This window comes from Hyaena hyaena, unplaced genomic scaffold, assembly GCF_003009895.1.
Source record: "Hyaena hyaena isolate Hyena2069 unplaced genomic scaffold, ASM300989v1 scaffold_147, whole genome shotgun sequence".
NCBI lineage: Eukaryota > Metazoa > Chordata > Mammalia > Carnivora > Hyaenidae > Hyaena > Hyaena hyaena.
In genome coordinates, this window is record NW_024080779.1 from 2,394,400 (window position 1) to 2,412,695 (window position 18,296).

The 18,296-nt window shown below is 36.4% G+C and overlaps 1 protein-coding gene across 7 annotated transcripts in view; it reads left to right on the top strand.

The window, feature by feature from the left end:
- THOC2 (THO complex 2) overlaps positions 1-18,296 on the top strand; it is a 110,412-nt gene that overhangs the window by 73,741 nt on the left and 18,375 nt on the right. For 4 of the 7 annotated variants that reach the window (XR_005529587.1, XM_039238800.1, XM_039238803.1 and 1 more), the window contains exons 16-29: positions 2,138-2,234; positions 2,870-2,963; positions 3,528-3,608; positions 5,185-5,281; positions 7,436-7,553; positions 8,156-8,335; positions 9,340-9,504; positions 13,697-13,972; positions 15,016-15,157; positions 15,609-15,766; positions 16,685-16,813; positions 17,155-17,286; positions 17,374-17,558; positions 18,054-18,232. Coding sequence is in view for 6 of the 7 variants with exons in the window: in XM_039238800.1 (XP_039094731.1) it covers positions 2,138-2,234; positions 2,870-2,963; positions 3,528-3,608; positions 5,185-5,281; positions 7,436-7,553; positions 8,156-8,335; positions 9,340-9,504; positions 13,697-13,972; positions 15,016-15,157; positions 15,609-15,766; positions 16,685-16,813; positions 17,155-17,286; positions 17,374-17,558; positions 18,054-18,232 (2,033 nt within the window). In the remaining variant the exon portion in view is untranslated. The remainder of the gene's footprint in view (positions 1-2,137; positions 2,235-2,869; positions 2,964-3,527; positions 3,609-5,184; positions 5,282-7,435; positions 7,554-8,155; positions 8,336-9,339; positions 9,505-13,696; positions 13,973-15,015; positions 15,158-15,608; positions 15,767-16,684; positions 16,814-17,154; positions 17,287-17,373; positions 17,559-18,053; positions 18,233-18,296) is intronic. The other 3 variants (XM_039238802.1, XM_039238804.1, XM_039238805.1) reach the window with 1 other exon arrangement.

The following is an 18,296-nucleotide window of genomic DNA, read 5'->3' on the forward strand; positions in this document are numbered from 1 at the left end:
CCATGGGCATGTGATGCTGTCATACCACATAGATACATTGCTAGGATTACTTGTCTTTTATCTAATTATCTAATGGTTTGAAGAGTTTATATGTTCACGTGGTTCAAATTTCAATAAGTACAAAAAGGTAGATAGTAGAAAGTCTCTCACCCTATCTCCCATCCACTCAGTCCTCCTAAAGGAAAAAAGGAGCCAGTTTACTTTATTATTTATCCTTCCAGATATTTTTTTGTGTATACAGGTGAATACAAAGATCCTGTTCTCCCTTTTTGTGCTGTTGATAGCATATAATTAGTACTGTTCTATAATTTGCTGTATTTATTAGAGAATGTAAGATGTAAAAAATAGGTTGAATTTGTCTCCCCAGCTGGGCACAGCTTGAGAGCAGGAGCTGTTATTCAGCCTTGTATTCCTAGTGCTTAGCTCTTTGCCTGTCATAGAAGACTTTAATATGAATGAATTGGCTAATAAAAATATTTATCACAGAAGGATATGTGTAGAATTTTTGATCTACTTGGATTTTTGTTGTTATTTGTTAGTTGTAACTATTTCACCAGGCTTGAACAATATGATTTTGGTATTGATTGAACTTTGTATGCGGGGAGCGGAATGTATTAATTTATTACTTGCAGAATTTCACAAATTTTGATTACTGTTTAAAAAACAAATTTGCTGTAAGGCATTCAGTAATTCATTCCACAAATGCTCACTGATTGTGTTCCATATGCCAGGCACCATGGTAGCTTGAGGGAGAGACATAAGAAAACTCCCTTTTATTTTTGTTTGTTTTTCCCTTCAGGGTGGAGGCAGAAGGGAATGGGATAAAAAGTATAGAGAAGAGGGTTTGCTTTGGCAAGTAGGATGACCACTTGAAATAGTAGGGTCAGAAGTAAGGACAGGTGGTAGTGAGTTTGAGGGTGGAGCAGAGTATAAGCCAAGTTTAAAACTTGATAGGTCTCTCTTTCCTGTGGGGGAAAAGGGAAACTGGGCCATGGAGAATGGGAAAGGGAAGCAGTTGATGATGAAATAATTTTTATTGTTGGGTCAGTTTTGTCATAAGAAACTTCTTAAGGTAATTAATTTTGTTATTTCCGTAATTGTTCCATTCTTTGAACTATCAACTGAAGTCACTATTTGCTCCATCATACTGTATTTTCATTCTAGAAAACTTTCAGTTGTCAGCTTTTTTCAGTTTCTAGGTTTGTTTTTAAAGTTTATTTATTTTGAGAGAGAAAAAGAGAGAGTGCAAACAGGGGAGGGGCAGAGAGAGAGTGGGGAGAGAGAATCTGAAGCAGGCTTCACTCTCAGCACACAGCCCAACGTGGGGCTCGATCCTAGGACCGTGAGATCATGACCTGAGCCGAAATCAAGAGTCGGCTGCTTAACCCCTGAGCTACCCAGGTGCCGCTTTAAGTTTATAGATTTATTATGTAATGTCAGAAAAATTTAAGATGCCATGTAGTAATTTTGAGCTGTAAGTATTTCATAGATGTAAGTTTTCTAGAATGTTAGTAAAAGAATACTGAGCAGAGGAAGAATTAAAGAGGAAGAAAAGGAATAGAATTGATTTTCCAGAAATTGGTTTGCTTTCAAAAATTATTTATATGAAAACCAGAGAACTTCCTATATCAAGGAATGCAGCATTAGCTATCACTCTGTTAGGGTAACTGAAACAGATGGTATGAGATATTTCATTGCATTACGCTAAATTATATATTTTAATCCCTAAACTGATAAATGAGCCTGTCTAAATCTAAAATAGTTCTGATTTTCTACAAGAAGAGTTTTATGTATTTGTAGAATACATTAGGAGATTTTGCTTATTAGACAACTATTATAAAATGGGAATGTGTATTATAAATGTTAAGCATCAGTACAAAATCTTAATATTCTTTGCTTCAATGCCTAATCAAAATAACCTAAGGCCTGCAGTAAAGTATATGAAGAATTTGGTTGTTTACACAGATCCATTTTATTCTAATTTATGTATGTATGTATTTATTACATAGATCCATTTTAGATACTTGGGAAAGAATTATGGGTTTTTTTGTTCCTATGATATTAACAAAGCTATCAACATTATGAGGGAAATGACTTAATTAAGATGATCTGTGCCATCTTTTTTCTCCCCTTGTAGGCGTCTAACCAAGGAAAATGTGAAGCCTTCTGGAAGACAAATTGGGAAGTTGAGCCACAGCAATCCAACCATTTTGTTTGATTATGTATGTTTTGAGGTTAATATTGTTTTAAGGGATTTTTCTTTTTGTTGTCTTTAAATCAGGACAAGTGGAAATGGAATGATGAAGTTTTAAAAATGTTTCATAGGTGCTCGCTTCGGCAGCACATATACTAAAAATGTTTCATAGTTTTAGGGGAAAAAAATCTTTAGCAAATGAGACATGGTATAATCTGAAACCAAAACAGCATACAATATATTTAACATATTGGTCTAATGTTTTGGTAATATATAATAATGCTGCTCTTATAAATAGTCTAATATAGTCTTATTTACCATATGTTGATTTAGAGAAATATTAATAAAGAGATGCATTATAAATGACTTTAGTTGTTAGAAACATTTGAATAGCATTTTATTCAGGCATGACACTTTCATATTTAGAAGGAGATTTCTAAATGATATCATTCCAAAATTGAAGTTACATTCCTGGAATTATTTCCCAATTGGAAAATGTACTTTATGATAATATTTTCTAAAGAAATGGAATAGTAGGTTTTATATAAATACAAAATAGAAGGAAGCTACTTTAAGCATTGTTTCTTTTGAAAAACAAAACGTATAGCCATAATTTAGTACTGAAGTTCTCCTTTGATGAGTTAATGCCATCTATTCTTTCCTGTTATCTTCTAGATCTTGTCACAAATACAGAAATATGATAACTTAATAACACCTGTAGTAGATTCATTGAAATACCTCACTTCTTTGAATTATGATGTTTTGGCCTGTATCCTTTTAAGCGAACTAACACATAGATTTCACATTTCATAGATCTTAATGGTGAACATTTTATTTTCATTATGTTTTTTCACTGTAAGTTCCATTAGTAGCCATATGAGGTTGATTGAGTTAGCTGATCTGACGGTTGGTCAGTCAGAAGTTTGTGTATACATGTCTGCGTTATATATAGGGAGAGAACAATGTTAAGTTTACTAAACATCATGAAATAGGTGAAATCTGTCCGTCTTGCTGAAAGATGGAAAAGCTGCTAAAGAAGAAAAATTGGTACTACAGTGAGTGTAATTTTCAATGATTTATAATAACTTGAAGCTAACAATTTTTTTAATGGTTTATTGTCACGTTGGTTTCCATATAACACCCAGTGCTCATCCCCACAAATGCCCTCCTCCATGCCCATCACCCCCCTTCCTGTCCACCCCCATACCCATCAGTCCTCAGTTCTCAGCATTCGAGAGTAACAATTGTTTTTCAAGATGTGGTATTTTGTTGTTGTTTTAAGGGTCTTCATTAGAGATATAGTGGCTTAAAATTTTTCCTTAATGTATGAAAGATTGTATCATTGAAGCTTTAGCTAATCCGGAAAAGGAGAGAATGAAACACGACGACACAACCATCTCAAGCTGGCTTCAGAGTAAGTATTTTTATTTTTCCATGGATGAAATTTTCATCTGTTATAATTGCCATTTATATATTCTGTTACCCACTCTAAGAGCCTATTTGTCAAGAGGTGTTGAGAAAACTTAGCCACTTGGCTTGTTTTCAGAGCGTCCAAGTCTTTGGCTGTGTAAGGAAGTTCATGTAGTACTTACTCATTTTTCAACTCAAAAGTCCAGTATTGGCTATGATAGAATTTGCATTTACTAGGGAGATGAAAATTCCCTTCTATTATTTTAGTGGAATTAATCTTAAGGTAACTATTCTCCTTTCTATCCTTTCCATCCTGGTTTTTCAGTCATCTTAAAAGAACAAAAACTTGATTGTTAACAAAAAACACTAACGTTTTTAAAAAAAAATTTCTTGTGCTTTTGGTTTCTAGCTGTGAGTTCCCTTTTCTTTCAGCCCATCATGTTTGATAGCTGAATCTTGTAGCTCCCCATTGCCCTTTAAAGTCTGAAATCTGGATTAAGTCATATAAGTAAGTTCTTTTGGAATCAAGTCCTTACTCAGTGTATTAGCCTCATCTTTTGCCCCTCCCCAATATTCTAGGTTCCATTAACACTGAACTTGTACTTTCCATGGCCTTTTTGCACATTATTGCCCCTACTTGAAATACCCTTCCATGCCGCCTCATTTCCTCTACCACGTCTTCTACTTATTTACTTATTCATTAGATTTCAGCTTAGAGGTCACTTTTGTTCAGAAAGCTTTCCCTGGTAATGTTCCTACCCAAAAGTCAGAATTAAGGTGCCCCGTTTCTGTATTTCCATGGAACCTTTTATTCATCATAGTTATTTCAGTTTACTTTTCTGTATCCCTCATTAGACTGTAAGCTCCTCGAGGGCAGGACTTGTTTTGTCCATTATCCTCAAGAAATAATTGTTGAAAAAGCTACAGATCACTTGATTTTTACTGGGATCTCCTCCTCTTGTCTTGACTGGGGTTTTCTCCCTACTCATGATGTGATCAGAGCTATTGGTAAAAATTGATCTTTTGTTTGCTTCTTGGTCTGGCAATGCTTTACCTGTTTGCTTGCCTCTCCACAACTAGTAGCATGGTTCTAGATAAAAAGAGATTTTTTGTGTGTGTGACTCAAACATTTGAGAGGCAGGTGTTTTGTTGATCATTCAGATTTACTGAGTGATCTGCAAGATTTTGTTGTGGCCTGATTAATAGTTGTGGCCTAATAGGGTCTGGAATCAGGCCATATAGGTTTGAATCATTTTGTTACCTCATATCAACTATGTGACATGTTCCGCATTGATAGGTTGATAAACAACCTGAGATGATTATTACAAAAATTAAATGAGATAAATAACGTAACATGCTTATTAGTACAGTGTTTCACATATGTATGCTTAGTAGATATTAGCTAGCTGTTAATAATTCTAAAACTCCATTCAATGGCATCAGCAATACAAGTATTCCTAGCTCATTTTGTTTTAGAGATTGAGTTAGTCGAGAAATGGCACTTAATATTGTGGGGTTTTTTTGTTTTGTTTTGTTTTATGAACTGTTTTTTAAAAGCCCTATTTTTTTATTTCATATAGGTCTGGCTAGTTTCTGTGGTGCAGTTTTTCGTAAATATCCAATTGATCTTGCTGGTCTTCTTCAATATGTGGCTAATCAGCTAAAGGCAGGCAAAAGGTATTCATAGCAAATTATATGTAAATGAAATTCAGTAATTAGAGTACTTCTGGTGGTATTGGGATATTGAGATTGCTATTATCCTGAAAAACTGTTGGTTGTAGGCTTAAGTAGAATAGTTGCTCACTTATATATATGGAATTCTTTAATTAAAAGAAATTGTAATTTCATATATAAACACTTATTTACAGAAAGAAATGTAATATTTCGCTACATATGTAATTCATTAAGAAGACAGTTCATTTTGACTACCTTATTAGGTTCTTGAATAAGTGGTTAGTTAATATGGTATATTGTAAATCCTCTTAAAACCTTACTGATTATGCTGCTGGACAGTAATTGACCTTTACATTAAGCATATGGTAGGAACATATTTATTTTGAGGGTGTATATAGTATTTTTAAGACAAAAGTTTTTTTTTTTTAAAAATATGAACTTCAGAGATTACGTACAGCTTACATACCTTTCGGGTAGTATCCTTTTTTCTTTATGAATACTGAGTTTTATTGTTTTATTCTGGACCCATAGCACTGCTTAGAGTTGAAATTAGTATGTATATTAAACCCCTTCAGCAGTAGATGTACTAGAATCGAAGAACTGGAAATTGTTCCTGAAAACTTTCTGGTAGAAAGCAAACAAAAGTTTTAAAAGCTATCTGCTGTTCTACACAAGTATTACCTAAGTGATTCTTGATAGATTCTTATTTTGGATTTAGGGTTTTGTCAGCACATCACACTCCGCGCATCTGTCCACCAATCCTATACATTTTACTCTTCTGTGTCTATGGGCCAGGAGAATATAATGTTATTTTTAAGTCTGTAACTCAGTTTTCTGTACTGTGAATATAGTTTTTAATTAAAAGATAGCTTAAAGGAAAATTAAAATATTTCATTAGTACTTGTTGCATACTAATTTGCATGGAGGGCTCTCTTGTTTTCAAAACCTATGTTTAGGGAAGGCAAGAAAGTTGAGAGTGTAAGCACTCAATAAGACTCTTCAAAAACTGTGCCTTTTATCGTTTTTTGTGTCTTGGGTATGTCTAGCTTTACGTTTGGGAAAACATCTGTATTTGTTTTGTAGGAAAGAAGGTTTCTACTTAATCTTCATTACATAACTAATTAAAGAAGATCTTGAAAGTCTTATGTTGTTATTTCCATTGATAGTCCCAAATTTTGAGAATTAAAATGAGTAACTATTGGCACAATAACAAATGTTTTTAAGGCTGTCATCTTAGGCAGGCTCATACACTACAACTTGGAACTTCATTCCCTTCCTTTTTTTTCTTTCTCCTCTCCCTCACTCCATTCTTTCCAAGTGTGTGTGATCATTTAGAGAGATGGCTCTATACCATCAAATATATATATTGGCCACCTGGTACTGGAGGATAAAAAAATGCTGTGAAGAAGTGAAGGGGATTAAGAGTATACTTACCGTGATGAGCACTGAGTAATATATAGCACTGTTGAATCATTATATTGTATGAGTAAAACTGATATAAACTGTATGTTAATTATACTTGAATTTAAAAAGAAATAAAAAAAACATTTAAAAGTACTGTGAAGAGCTGTTGGGTCAACTGATAAAAAATAAGATATGAACTATAAAGTACTGTATCAGTGTTAGATTTACTAAGGTTGATAACCACGCTCTGGTTATATAAGAGAATAGTTACATTCTTGGAAATACATTTTTAGGAATTTTAGGGGTAAAAGGTGCCTTGAAAAGTGATGTTACTTACTCAATAAGTTACTCTCAGATGGTTCAAAAAAGTGTGTGTGTGTGTGTGTGTGTGTGTGTGTAGAGGAAGGCAGAGAAAACACAAATGATAAAGGGAAAGAAGTAAAAATGTTAATAGGTAAAGTCAGGGTAAAGGGTATATGGCAGTGCTTTGTACTATTTTTTTACCTTTACATACTATCTGTAAGTTTGAGAGTATTCCTGAGGAAAACATTAAAGTAAACATAAACATATTACATGCCTCAAATATTGTTCAGTATGGTTCTAGGAATGCAGTTTTTCCTTAAAAACCACTTTAGCCTCCTTCCCCTCCATATTGACATACAAATAATTTAGGGATTCTCAGCATGTTAAGTATAATGTCAGTTTTATGTTTGAAGTTTCAACTCTAGACTGGTTCTTATTTTTTCTGAATAGTTTTGACCTGCTTATATTGAAAGAAGTGGTACAAAAAATGGCAGGAATAGAAATTACAGAGGAAATGACGATGGAGCAGCTAGAGGCCATGACTGGTGGAGAGCAACTAAAAGCTGAGGTGAGAGTTGCTCGGTTTCTTTATGGACTTTTTAAATTCAAAATATATGAATACTCATACTAAAAATCCAGACAGCATGGAAGTACACAAAGCCAAATGTCAAAGCCGTGCATAACCCTCCTTTCATGACTGACCTCATCTCCGTTTTAAAAATTGAGATATACTAGTTATTTTAGCCATTTCAAACAGCTGAAACAAAGTATAAAAGACAGTAATGCATCTGTAAAGGAAGTAAATACCAAGTGTTCTGTGGTCCTTGATATCTTAACTGGTGTTAATCTGAACATAGTTACTCTGTTGTTGGATCTGTTCCACACTGAATAAAGAATAATCCTTTATAAGGGACATGCTAAGTAGAAAATGGAAAAAATGCAGAAGTTTAAAGTCAATTGACAGTTATCTCTAAACCAGTGACCGTAATCAGCAGTTGTGTCACTAAATAAATTTGTGAAGAGAGGGAAGGAATATAAAGTAAGTTTTTTATCTTTAGGATTGTAACTGAACCTCTTCTGTGTGGTTTTTTTTTTTTTTTTCCCTTTCCCATATCAGATAGCATGTGTTACGTAGTATGCGCTGGTAAATATATGTCCTCTTTTGTGCAGGGTGGTTATTTTGGCCAGATCAGAAACACTAAAAAATCGTCCCAGAGATTAAAAGATGCACTATTGGACCATGATCTTGCTCTTCCTCTCTGTTTGCTTATGGCTCAGCAGAGGAATGGGGTAATCTTCCAGGAAGGTGGAGAGAAACATTTGAAACTTGTGGGAAAACTCTATGATCAGGCAAGTTAAGGTGGCTTTTGTGTTTATGTGGATTTCTTTTTCATCCTGATAGTGGAAAATATGGAATGTGATATAATTTTCATTATTTATTTTTTATTTTTAAATGTTTGTTTATTTTGAGAGAGAGCACAAGAAGGGGACAGACAGAGAGAGAGGGAGAGAACCCTAAGCAGCCTCTGCACTGTCAGCACAGAGCCCAACGCAGGGCTGTCTCAGGAACTGTGAGATCATGACCTGAGCCAAAATCAAAGAGTCAGATGCTTAACCGACTGAGCCACCCAGATGTCCCAGAATGTGATGGAAATTTTAAAATGTCATTTGCACCTCATAGGAGTGTGAAACAGCTCTAATGTAAAATAGACATTCTTGAAATAGGGGCGATTTCCGTGCAAATTATGGTATTTAAGAGAAGGCTCTAGGAAATGTAATCATGTGTATAAGATTTTCAGTTTAAATAGTTAACTTCAAGTTATTTGCTCTCAGATCTTTCTTGATCTCTGGAAATCTGGAATTGCAATTGGAACAAAGTAGATGTGATGTTTATAAAATGGTTCTATAAATATTAAGCACCAAAACCTGTGATTAGCCTACAAAATGTGTTTATCACCAACTGTATTACAAGGGAAAAAATGATCACATATATTTTATAAATAAAGTTTTCCTCTTTTAAGGGCAAGGAAATTCTGTATATATAAAACTGTTGTATGTGATGTAGGGTAAATATATTCTACTAAAAGTGATGAAATAATAGCTTGGAACTTGAGATCTGGTTGAACATTCAGGTCTTAGATTGATGAACTTTTCAGGGCTTCGGTATCTTTTGTGGTAATATGATTACATGATAGTGTATAGATTGTCTTTATAGTTCTTTTAAGTTATAAAATTTGAATTCTTTATTAAAAAATATTGTTAAAATGACATCGTAATCATTTTGGAAAATTTTCTATGTTGGTTTTGTAAAGTGGTAGCACATTTGTGTTTTTTGTCTTATTTTTTAAATTTAGTGTCATGATACCCTGGTACAGTTTGGTGGGTTTTTAGCATCTAATCTAAGCACAGAAGATTATATAAAGCGAGTGCCTTCAATTGATGTGCTCTGTAACGAATTTCATACACCCCATGATGCAGCATTTTTCCTGTCTAGGCCAATGTATGCACACCACATTTCGGTAAGTGTAAGTGTCTTTGCTGCCATTCAAGAATGATTCCAAAGTAGTTCTTAATTATAAATGTGTTTTAGTTTGACATAGATATAGATTATATGTCTCTTGGAGACTCTTAAGTTTATTTATTTTGAGAGAGACAGATAATGAATGCAAGTGGGGGAGGGACAGAGAGAGAGGTGAGAGAAAATCCCAGACAGACTCCACACTGTCAGCACAGAGCCCAGTGCTGGGCTCAATCCCATGAACCATGAGATCATGACCTGAGCCGAAACCAAGAGTTGGATGCTCAACCCAACTGAGCCACGCAGGCGCCCCTTGGAGAGTTACTTTTTTGTTAACACTCATCTTTGAGCAGTGCACAATGAAAATGTTTCCTCTAAAAGTAAGTCTCACTGGTGTTATAATTTTACTGTTACTGGGCCACCAGTTGTCCAGGTTGATGTCTTATGAGTCCTTTAAAACTAACTATAGCCTAGACATTAGTGTAGATGAGAGTCACCGATGAAGCATCCTAGAAACTCAATCCTGTGTCCCCAGATTCTAATTGAGTAACTTGAATAGTACCTGGGAATTTCTATTTTTTTTTTTTTTTAATAAGCACTAGTTGATTCTGATGCAGGAAAATATGGTATGTCATTCTGTGAAACACCCCTGTCGAATTCAGAATCCTATTTCCTCAGTTAACACCATCCCTGTCAGATAGTTGACTTGCCATTCAGACTGCCTTGAGAGAAATAATGAGACTATCAGAAAGACTTAACCACCCCCAAACACTCTGAGAACTCTTGTAGTCTGTGTTGTGTAACTTTTCAGAAAGGAGTAGTCATGGCTTTTGTTTTATTTCTCTCCCCCTAAATGAGACAACCAAAAAGAAAAAAATAACAAAGCAAACCAGAGCCGTCCCGAGCAGAGTATCCCAGTAGTGACTAAGGATGTTGGGGGCAGAGGAGACTGCCCTCCCTCCTCTTTTCTGTCTGCCACCTGGACTCTAGCCTGCAAAGCAGTGACCTAGAAGGGGAATTAACTTTTCCTTTCCCTTTAGACCACGGTCAGCCCTCTGTTTAGAAACTGTGGTACTTCTCCACTCTGACTGGAGCCCAAGCATATTCTTCATCTTTGTGTAGGCTTGAATTCTGGCCCTTCTGTTTTATTTCTTGTTGTCTGTACTGTGTATGGCTTTCACTCCAGATTTTGGGAAAGATCTTGGTCCTTTCTTTTAAAGTAGGATCCCTTCTTTGTTCCCAGTAGGAATACAGGGTTGTGTAGCAGAGGTATGGAGAAAAGACACTGAGAAATTTGGGATCTAATTGATCATGTAATCGACCATCAGCTGTTAGTGTTTACATATCAACGGGTGCGGTGTCACACTTCCCTCTGACAACTGTTAATTGATTTAATTATCACTTTATTAGCATTATGCAACAATACTGTTGCTGTTTCTGCTATATTCTCTAGAAGGGAAAAGGGGACAAGGGGTAGGATGAGGTCTCTTTTCCCCCTTTAGAATCTCTCAATCCAGGTAATTGTATGCTCTCTTTGCATAGTTATGTCTTGTGTTGTCGCCCCATCCCGCAGTAGGTCAGTCTCAGCTATGCAACAGGGGACCTGATTTCTTGAAGGACTGAGGTGGGAGAATTGCTTCATCTCAGGAATTCTGACCTGCCCTGTGCTATACTGAGAAGTGAACACACTAATCAGCGATATTGAACCCTAGCAAACAGGAACACCTGGTTGCCTGAGGTTGGCTGAACTTTTCCAGGTCAGAAAATGGAGCAGGTCATTCCTACCAATAGCTACCTTTTCTGTAGCCTGTGTAAAAATATTATGTCTTTGTCATTTAAGAGAAATGTCATGTCCCTATCAGGGTTGCAGAGGAAAGCAAAAAACTATATAGAGGTGACTATACAGCCAAGTCAGGGATAAGTCTGTTACTGACAGACCACAAAGGGAGTTGGAAAGGGAGTTCTTTGGAGACTTTGGTTGCACTAGATGGACATCCAGATTTCCCTGGGGGAGCCTTGCTTTTGCTTCTTCAGTGAGGACCTCTCTTGAAGAACCTTCAAGGAGAGGGTGTGAATGTTGCAGGACTTGCTGGGTCCCTTCCATAAATGGACTACCAGCAGGCTCTCATGGGAGCAATTCAGACAACCACACACTGTTCAGGTTATTGGGCCAACAGGAGCTTTTTGAACAGTAATTAGAAGTATAGCAATAACTGTGGATATCAGTTCTAGTCCGTGGACTTAGTGCCCCAGGTGACTTGAGATGTAGAGCTGTTATGCCTCTGCATTTGACTGAGGGTGTCAGCTTGAAGAGGGAGTTAAACTGACTTCAGGTGAGGAAATTTTCATCCTAGTTAAATATGAAGTACAGCTGTCTTTCCTCCTCAAGCCTTTTTTTTTTTTTTTTTTCTTTTAAACTAGATAGGGACTAGGTGGGTGTTTAGCAATAGAAATGACATTCAGAACCCGAGGACTGGGGAGATGGGGGCTGTCAAACCACATCATTGCCTCCTCATGCCTATAACTTAATTTTCAGTTTTAATTGTTGAGACCCGACCTTGCAACACAGTTCTGAAAGAAAGGCTTTACCCCAATTCATGTTCTGGATCTTGCCCAAATCAGGTATCCAAGCTATCTTGTACAGATAGTTTCAGCACTGTTTTTCCTATGTTTTGTTACAACCTTAGCAGGTATCATTCTGCCCCACATAGATTCATATTAGTCACCATCACCAGGACCTGCCCTCAGAGGTTAAAAACCCTTCCTTATCCCGGCTATTTTTTCAGGTCTATGATGTAATTGGGACTTCTCTCTCAAAAGTAATATTCTTTGTAATTTTGTCACCTATGTAGTCTCAGTAATTCTCAGTATGTTCCTCTAAAATGGGTAACAGGAGGTAAATCTTCCTACCTATAGAATAATCGTAAGATTCTCTGTAATTTTAGTCATTGTAAGATGCTGCTTGAGTTACCCTCTGGAACAGAGTACTTGCTATGTCTTCTATCCAGTTAGCCTGGGGTAGAGAGGCACTCTAGAGGGAAGGCAGTGGGACTGTTAAGGAGCCAAGCCTCTTAGAATCCACAGTGCAGCCCTGGAAGTGGAGCCTTTGATGTCTGACCTTCTGGTTCTGGGTTCCATGTTCAGCACAAACTGTGATGATTTAAATGCTTCTTTATTTAACATAAAGAAGAAGCGAGTTTTAGATCTCCTCTTAGGTACATCTTCAGGGATGATGCCTAATCCCTACAAAATTTTCATCCCAAAGAGATCGAAGGATATGAGACAATAGCAACACTTTGTACTATTATTATTATTATTATTATTATTATTTACCTTTGGTGTTATACCCTATGAACTGATAAGTAGTTCCCTCTCATTGCACTAACAGCTTCATTTCCTTCTACTAAGAGTATGGCCTTCCTCTGACCCTCCTCCAAATTAGGATAAACCAGTCAGGCCTAAAAAAGCTGCAGTGCCAGTTCTAAAATGCTTTAAATTCTAATATACCATATCAATTCACAGAAAGTCTTATTCAGCTTACCAGTAGGGCAACCAGCTGGCAAACCATCCTGGTTTGCTTGGGACTCTGCCAGATTTGGCACTGTACTCTTGCATCCTGGGAATCCCCTCGTTCACTGCCAAACGTGAACACTTAGGCACCCTACTTAGCAGTCTTGTAGTAACTTTCTCATACCCTTTCTTAATGTTCATCCAGCTTCTTAATTGACAAATTGTAACGGCCAGTAGAGGCTGTGTGTAGTGATAAAACATTCTGTGCTGGTTGGCTATTACTAGTTCCATTCTACCTCTTTACTGGTGTTAAGACCCTTTACTTGGTTCCCTTGAAGATCTTAAAAGCAGGAATGGAAACCCTACATGTTCAGTCTTTGATGTATAGTAGTAAGAGAGAGTAGGGTGGGTGATGTGGATGGTGGAGGAGGCACACGTACACTGTTTACTTAACAGGTCAGGTTTAATAAGAATCTTCTGAGAAGCTCCTAGTGAGCACAGGAGTGAGATTGGAACAGCTTCTGGGGATCATTTATCTTAAAATAAATGTTGGTAAGAAATCAGAATTCCTACAACAGTTTCGAGTGGTCATCTTCTGATTCTTGAAAAGGGAACGTAGGATTTTGTACTTTGAAAGTCAGTGCTATAAATTGTGTTGTTTGTTTTTACATTTTTATCTCCAGTCGAAGTATGATGAACTTAAAAAATCAGAAAAAGGAAGTAAACAGCAACATAAAGTTCACAAGTACATTACATCGTGTGAAATGGTGATGGCTCCTGTCCATGAAGCAGTGGTCTCCTTACATGTTTCCAAAGTCTGGGATGACATCAGCCCTCAATTCTATGCCACGTTCTGGTCATTGACAATGTATGACCTTGCAGTTCCACACACCAGCTATGAACGGGAAGTCAATAAGCTTAAAGTCCAGATGAAAGCAATTGATGACAATCAGGAAATGGTAGGTCTTTGTTCTAGTAGCCCAGGTACAATAATTTCATGGTATTAATTCAATAGTACCCATACCTTGAAATTGTATTAACTCAGGTTCCTTAAAACTATGATCATTGCTATATAATATTTTCTAACTGAGTTAATGGTGACCTCTCAGTGGGAGAGGGCAGGGGCTTGGTGAATACATGGAGGTTTTGATCACACAAAAGGTATTAGGAGTTTGCTTTTTTTTTTTTTTTTTTTTTTTAACTGAAGACTATGTTAGCGACTTAAAATGATCTGTGTGACTCCAGTTTCGAGAGTGATAGGAGTTGCCAGAAGGAGAGCTCTTTAGCAGAAGGCTTTATGGAAGAGGTGAGTCTCAAGCTGGGTAGGCTTTGAAGATAGATTAGGTTTGGAAACAGGGAGACAGATTGGCCACTTTAGAGCTCCAGCAAAGGTGTGAAGTAACTTAAGGTTTAAAAAGACCACTTTTACTGTAGTTGAATGGACTTAGTGATAAATTTGAATGGTTAGGATGGGGCCAGATTATGTAGAGCAGTTGAAGTTAGAAAAGAAGACTGATAAAATTGAGGGCTGTTACTAGATTCTTCAGCAGGGAAGTGATAATGGTAAAAATGGTACTTTAGAAAGATTACTCTTGACAGTGGTACAAAGGATGCATTTGTTAGGGGGAAGGGGCTGGCATTAGGCTGGAGACCAGGTAGGTGGCATTTTGGGTAGTTCATTGAGAAGTACTGAGGTAGTGGGAATGCACGAAACTTGTAAGCATTTGGGATACTGGCATGAAAAAGGAAGAGTCAGAGATGACTCCATGCCTCAGACTAAAAGTATCCGTGCTGGGAACGTAGCCCATTTTGATGGGCAGACCAGAGTTTGGATTTGTTTAATGATGGTGAAAGCACATTCAGGTGGACTCCTCCACATCCTTGTGAGGTAATGAATGTGAAGTGTCAGCGTTTATCTCTTTTTTTGAGTTTTTTAATTAAAAGAAAAGAAAGGGAGGTAATGTGCCTGTAGTTAGAAAAGTATGTAACTTCTACTTTGTAGCCTCCAAATAAAAAGAAAAAGGAGAAGGAGCGTTGTACTGCCCTTCAGGACAAGCTTCTTGAAGAAGAAAAGAAACAGATGGAACATGTACAGCGAGTTCTACAGAGACTGAAACTGGAAAAGGACAACTGGCTTTTAGCAAGTGAGTTGTTGGACTTGTTAACATTTCTGCTACTGCTAAATTACAAAAGCAAACCTCTGTGACTTCCGAGGTGTTGAGGTGTATTATGTTTATATTTCAACTCCGTGTTCACTATCCCGTTCTTTGGTTATTCATTAATGCAGAGTCGACCTCACATGTTCGCTGAAGGAACTGATTTAGTTTGCTGGTGAAGTTAATTATAAACTACAATATTGGCAGCTTATTCAACCTTTTTGTATGAAATCATATTTCTGGAGAAATTTTAGATAGAAAAATGTCCACAGAGTGAAAATGAAAGTCTTATCCCAGGCATGACCTTGGTTACAAACTATAGAGTTTGTGGTTTTTTATAGCATTCTCTACACTAAAATTAATATGTTGTCATGTTTAGTGGCCTTGAGGCACTTGAGGAAGAAGTTTACCACTTAATATATTCTTCCCTTATTTTTAGAATCTACCAAAAATGAGACCATCACAAAATTTCTACAGCTGTGTATATTTCCTCGATGTATTTTTTCAGCAATTGATGCTGTTTACTGTGCTCGTTTTGTTGAATTGGTACATCAACAGAAAACTCCAAATTTTTCCACACTTCTTTGCTATGATCGAGTAAGTTCTTTTTATTGCAACCTTTAAAAAAAAAAAGTCTCACACAAAGATAGCTAAACATTATAAGCTATAGAGGTATTATTGTGTGTGTGGTTAAAAGCATGAACTCAAGAGCCAAGTGCCTGAACTTGAATCCTAGCTCTGCTACTTTCTAGCTATGTGATCTTTGGCAAGTTTTTTAACTTCCCTGTGCCTCATTTTTCTTATCTGTAAATTGGGGTAATAGTACTTGCTTCAGAAGATTGTTGTGAGGATTAAATGAGTCACTAGACACAAAAGCACTTTGAATAGTGCCTGACACGTAATAAGCACCCCTAGTTAATCTATTAACTCATAATATGGGTTTGTATGTTTGTCAGTAATAGGTAGAACACTCTTCTTCATTCTTAACCTTCACCCCCTCACAAAACAACAAAACGGCTTACACCTTTGCACACACATAAAAACAGGGATGCTTTTCAGTATGGTCACATTTATGTAATTTTGCTTCTGGCTTTTTTCTTAATAATAAATTACTGCATTTGTGGTTTAAAAATGTGACCTATGTCACAGCATGTCAGCTGCCTGTTTCTAGTTTCTGTGAGCCTCGCCTCTGCTTACTGTCCCCCTAACCCCAGTAATATCTATGGCTAAGCCTTTGTTGAAGAAATTATGTCGTAATGATAATTACAGTTTTTTCCTCTGTCATTGTAAATCAGCTTTTTAGAATAAAAGTTTGTTGTTGCTGTTGCTTTATGAATGTGCTGTTTCTTCACAAAAGCCAAAATCTTTAAAGGTTTCTGGAATTGTGAATATAAAAGGGGAAGATGTATAAACTAATTGTTCAGTTTATTATGATTTGCTGTAACACAACCTTTTAACATTTTGAACGAATTTTGACATTGATTTGTTTTTATTTTTCAAACGTTTTTCCTGTAGGTTTTCTCTGATATAATTTACACAGTTGCAAGCTGTACAGAAAATGAAGCGAGTCGATATGGGCGATTTCTTTGCTGCATGTTAGAGACTGTGACCAGGTGGCACAGTGATCGAGCCACATATGAAAAGGTATGGCTAATAAACACCCTTACATTTTACCCATGTATATAACAACCGCTGTCGTAATCTTTAGGTTGTTCAGTTTTAAAAGGGAAGCTGAGTTTAAGATTCAGTTGTAAAACAGTGTTTAAAATTTAAGCATAATTCATTCATCATTAAAAAGTGCTGTTTAAAAAAGTTCTATCTCGAACTGACGTGCTAAATTAGTACTGTCGAATAAGCTGAACATTTCTATGAAAACTACATATCATTTGGATCTTGTTTTTACATGGAATCATTCACCTAGTCCACTTAAGTTTTCTGGGGCAGAATTTTTCTTTAACAGCCTTTTTTTTTTTTTTTTTTTAAAGGAATGTGGAAATTATCCAGGATTCCTTACTATATTACGAGCAACTGGATTTGATGGTGGAAATAAAGCTGATCAATTAGACTATGAAAATTTTCGACATGTTGTGCATAAATGGCATTACAAACTAACCAAGGTAAAAAACAATTGTGTTTCTCAAAGGTAGTTTTTCACTTTATACTTAATATTTTTATAATAATAGGTCTTAAAATGTTTGTTGTAGGCATCGGTACATTGCCTTGAAACAGGCGAATATACTCACATCAGGAATATTTTGATTGTGCTAACAAAAATACTTCCTTGGTACCCAAAAGTTTTGAATCTGGGTCAGGCTTTGGAAAGAAGAGTGCATAAAATCTGCCAAGAAGAAAAAGAGAAGAGGCCAGATCTATATGCATTGGCTATGGGGTAACACAATTATACTTTAATGTGATTTATGAGACTAGATGACAGAAGGATTCTGAAGACTTTAAAATGTTTTCCAGTGTTGAAGTTTATCTTCTGCCTTACTTCAGGAGATTATGGGAGATTATGCGATCATGTTCCCACAGGCTGGTGAGAGTTGTCACTTCTGATTATCAGCTTCCGGTCTATACTGGATGATAGTTTTGAAAGTCATATATAGTATGTCTTGGTTTGGAGGAAATGTAATTTATCATCAGTTGAGTTTTGGATCTTCAATAGTGTAAAAAAGACAGTTTAAGGATCAGTTTACATTTTTAGTTTTAAGAAAGCAGCTGGGGCTCTCTCTAAAGACCTTCAGGAACTTACTCAAAATTAATATTTTTGACTCTTTGGAATCAAGTAGCAGGGTGAATAACTTGCTAATTTTATTCTTTTAAACTCCGTGTTTGTGCTCTTTGATTTGTATTTGTATATTTAAACACTTTGTGCGACTTTCAGCTACTCTGGGCAGTTGAAAAGTAGAAAGTCATACATGATACCTGAAAATGAGTTTCATCACAAAGACCCCCCTCCGAGGAATGCGGTTGCCAGTGTACAGAATGGGCCTGGGGGTGGGCCTTCTTCATCGTCGGCAGGAAGTGCATCCAAATCGGATGAAAGCAGTACTGAGGAGACTGGTAGGCTTATTTGTAGAAACTTATAAGTGATACATTTTGTTGCAACAAACTAAGATGTTTTATG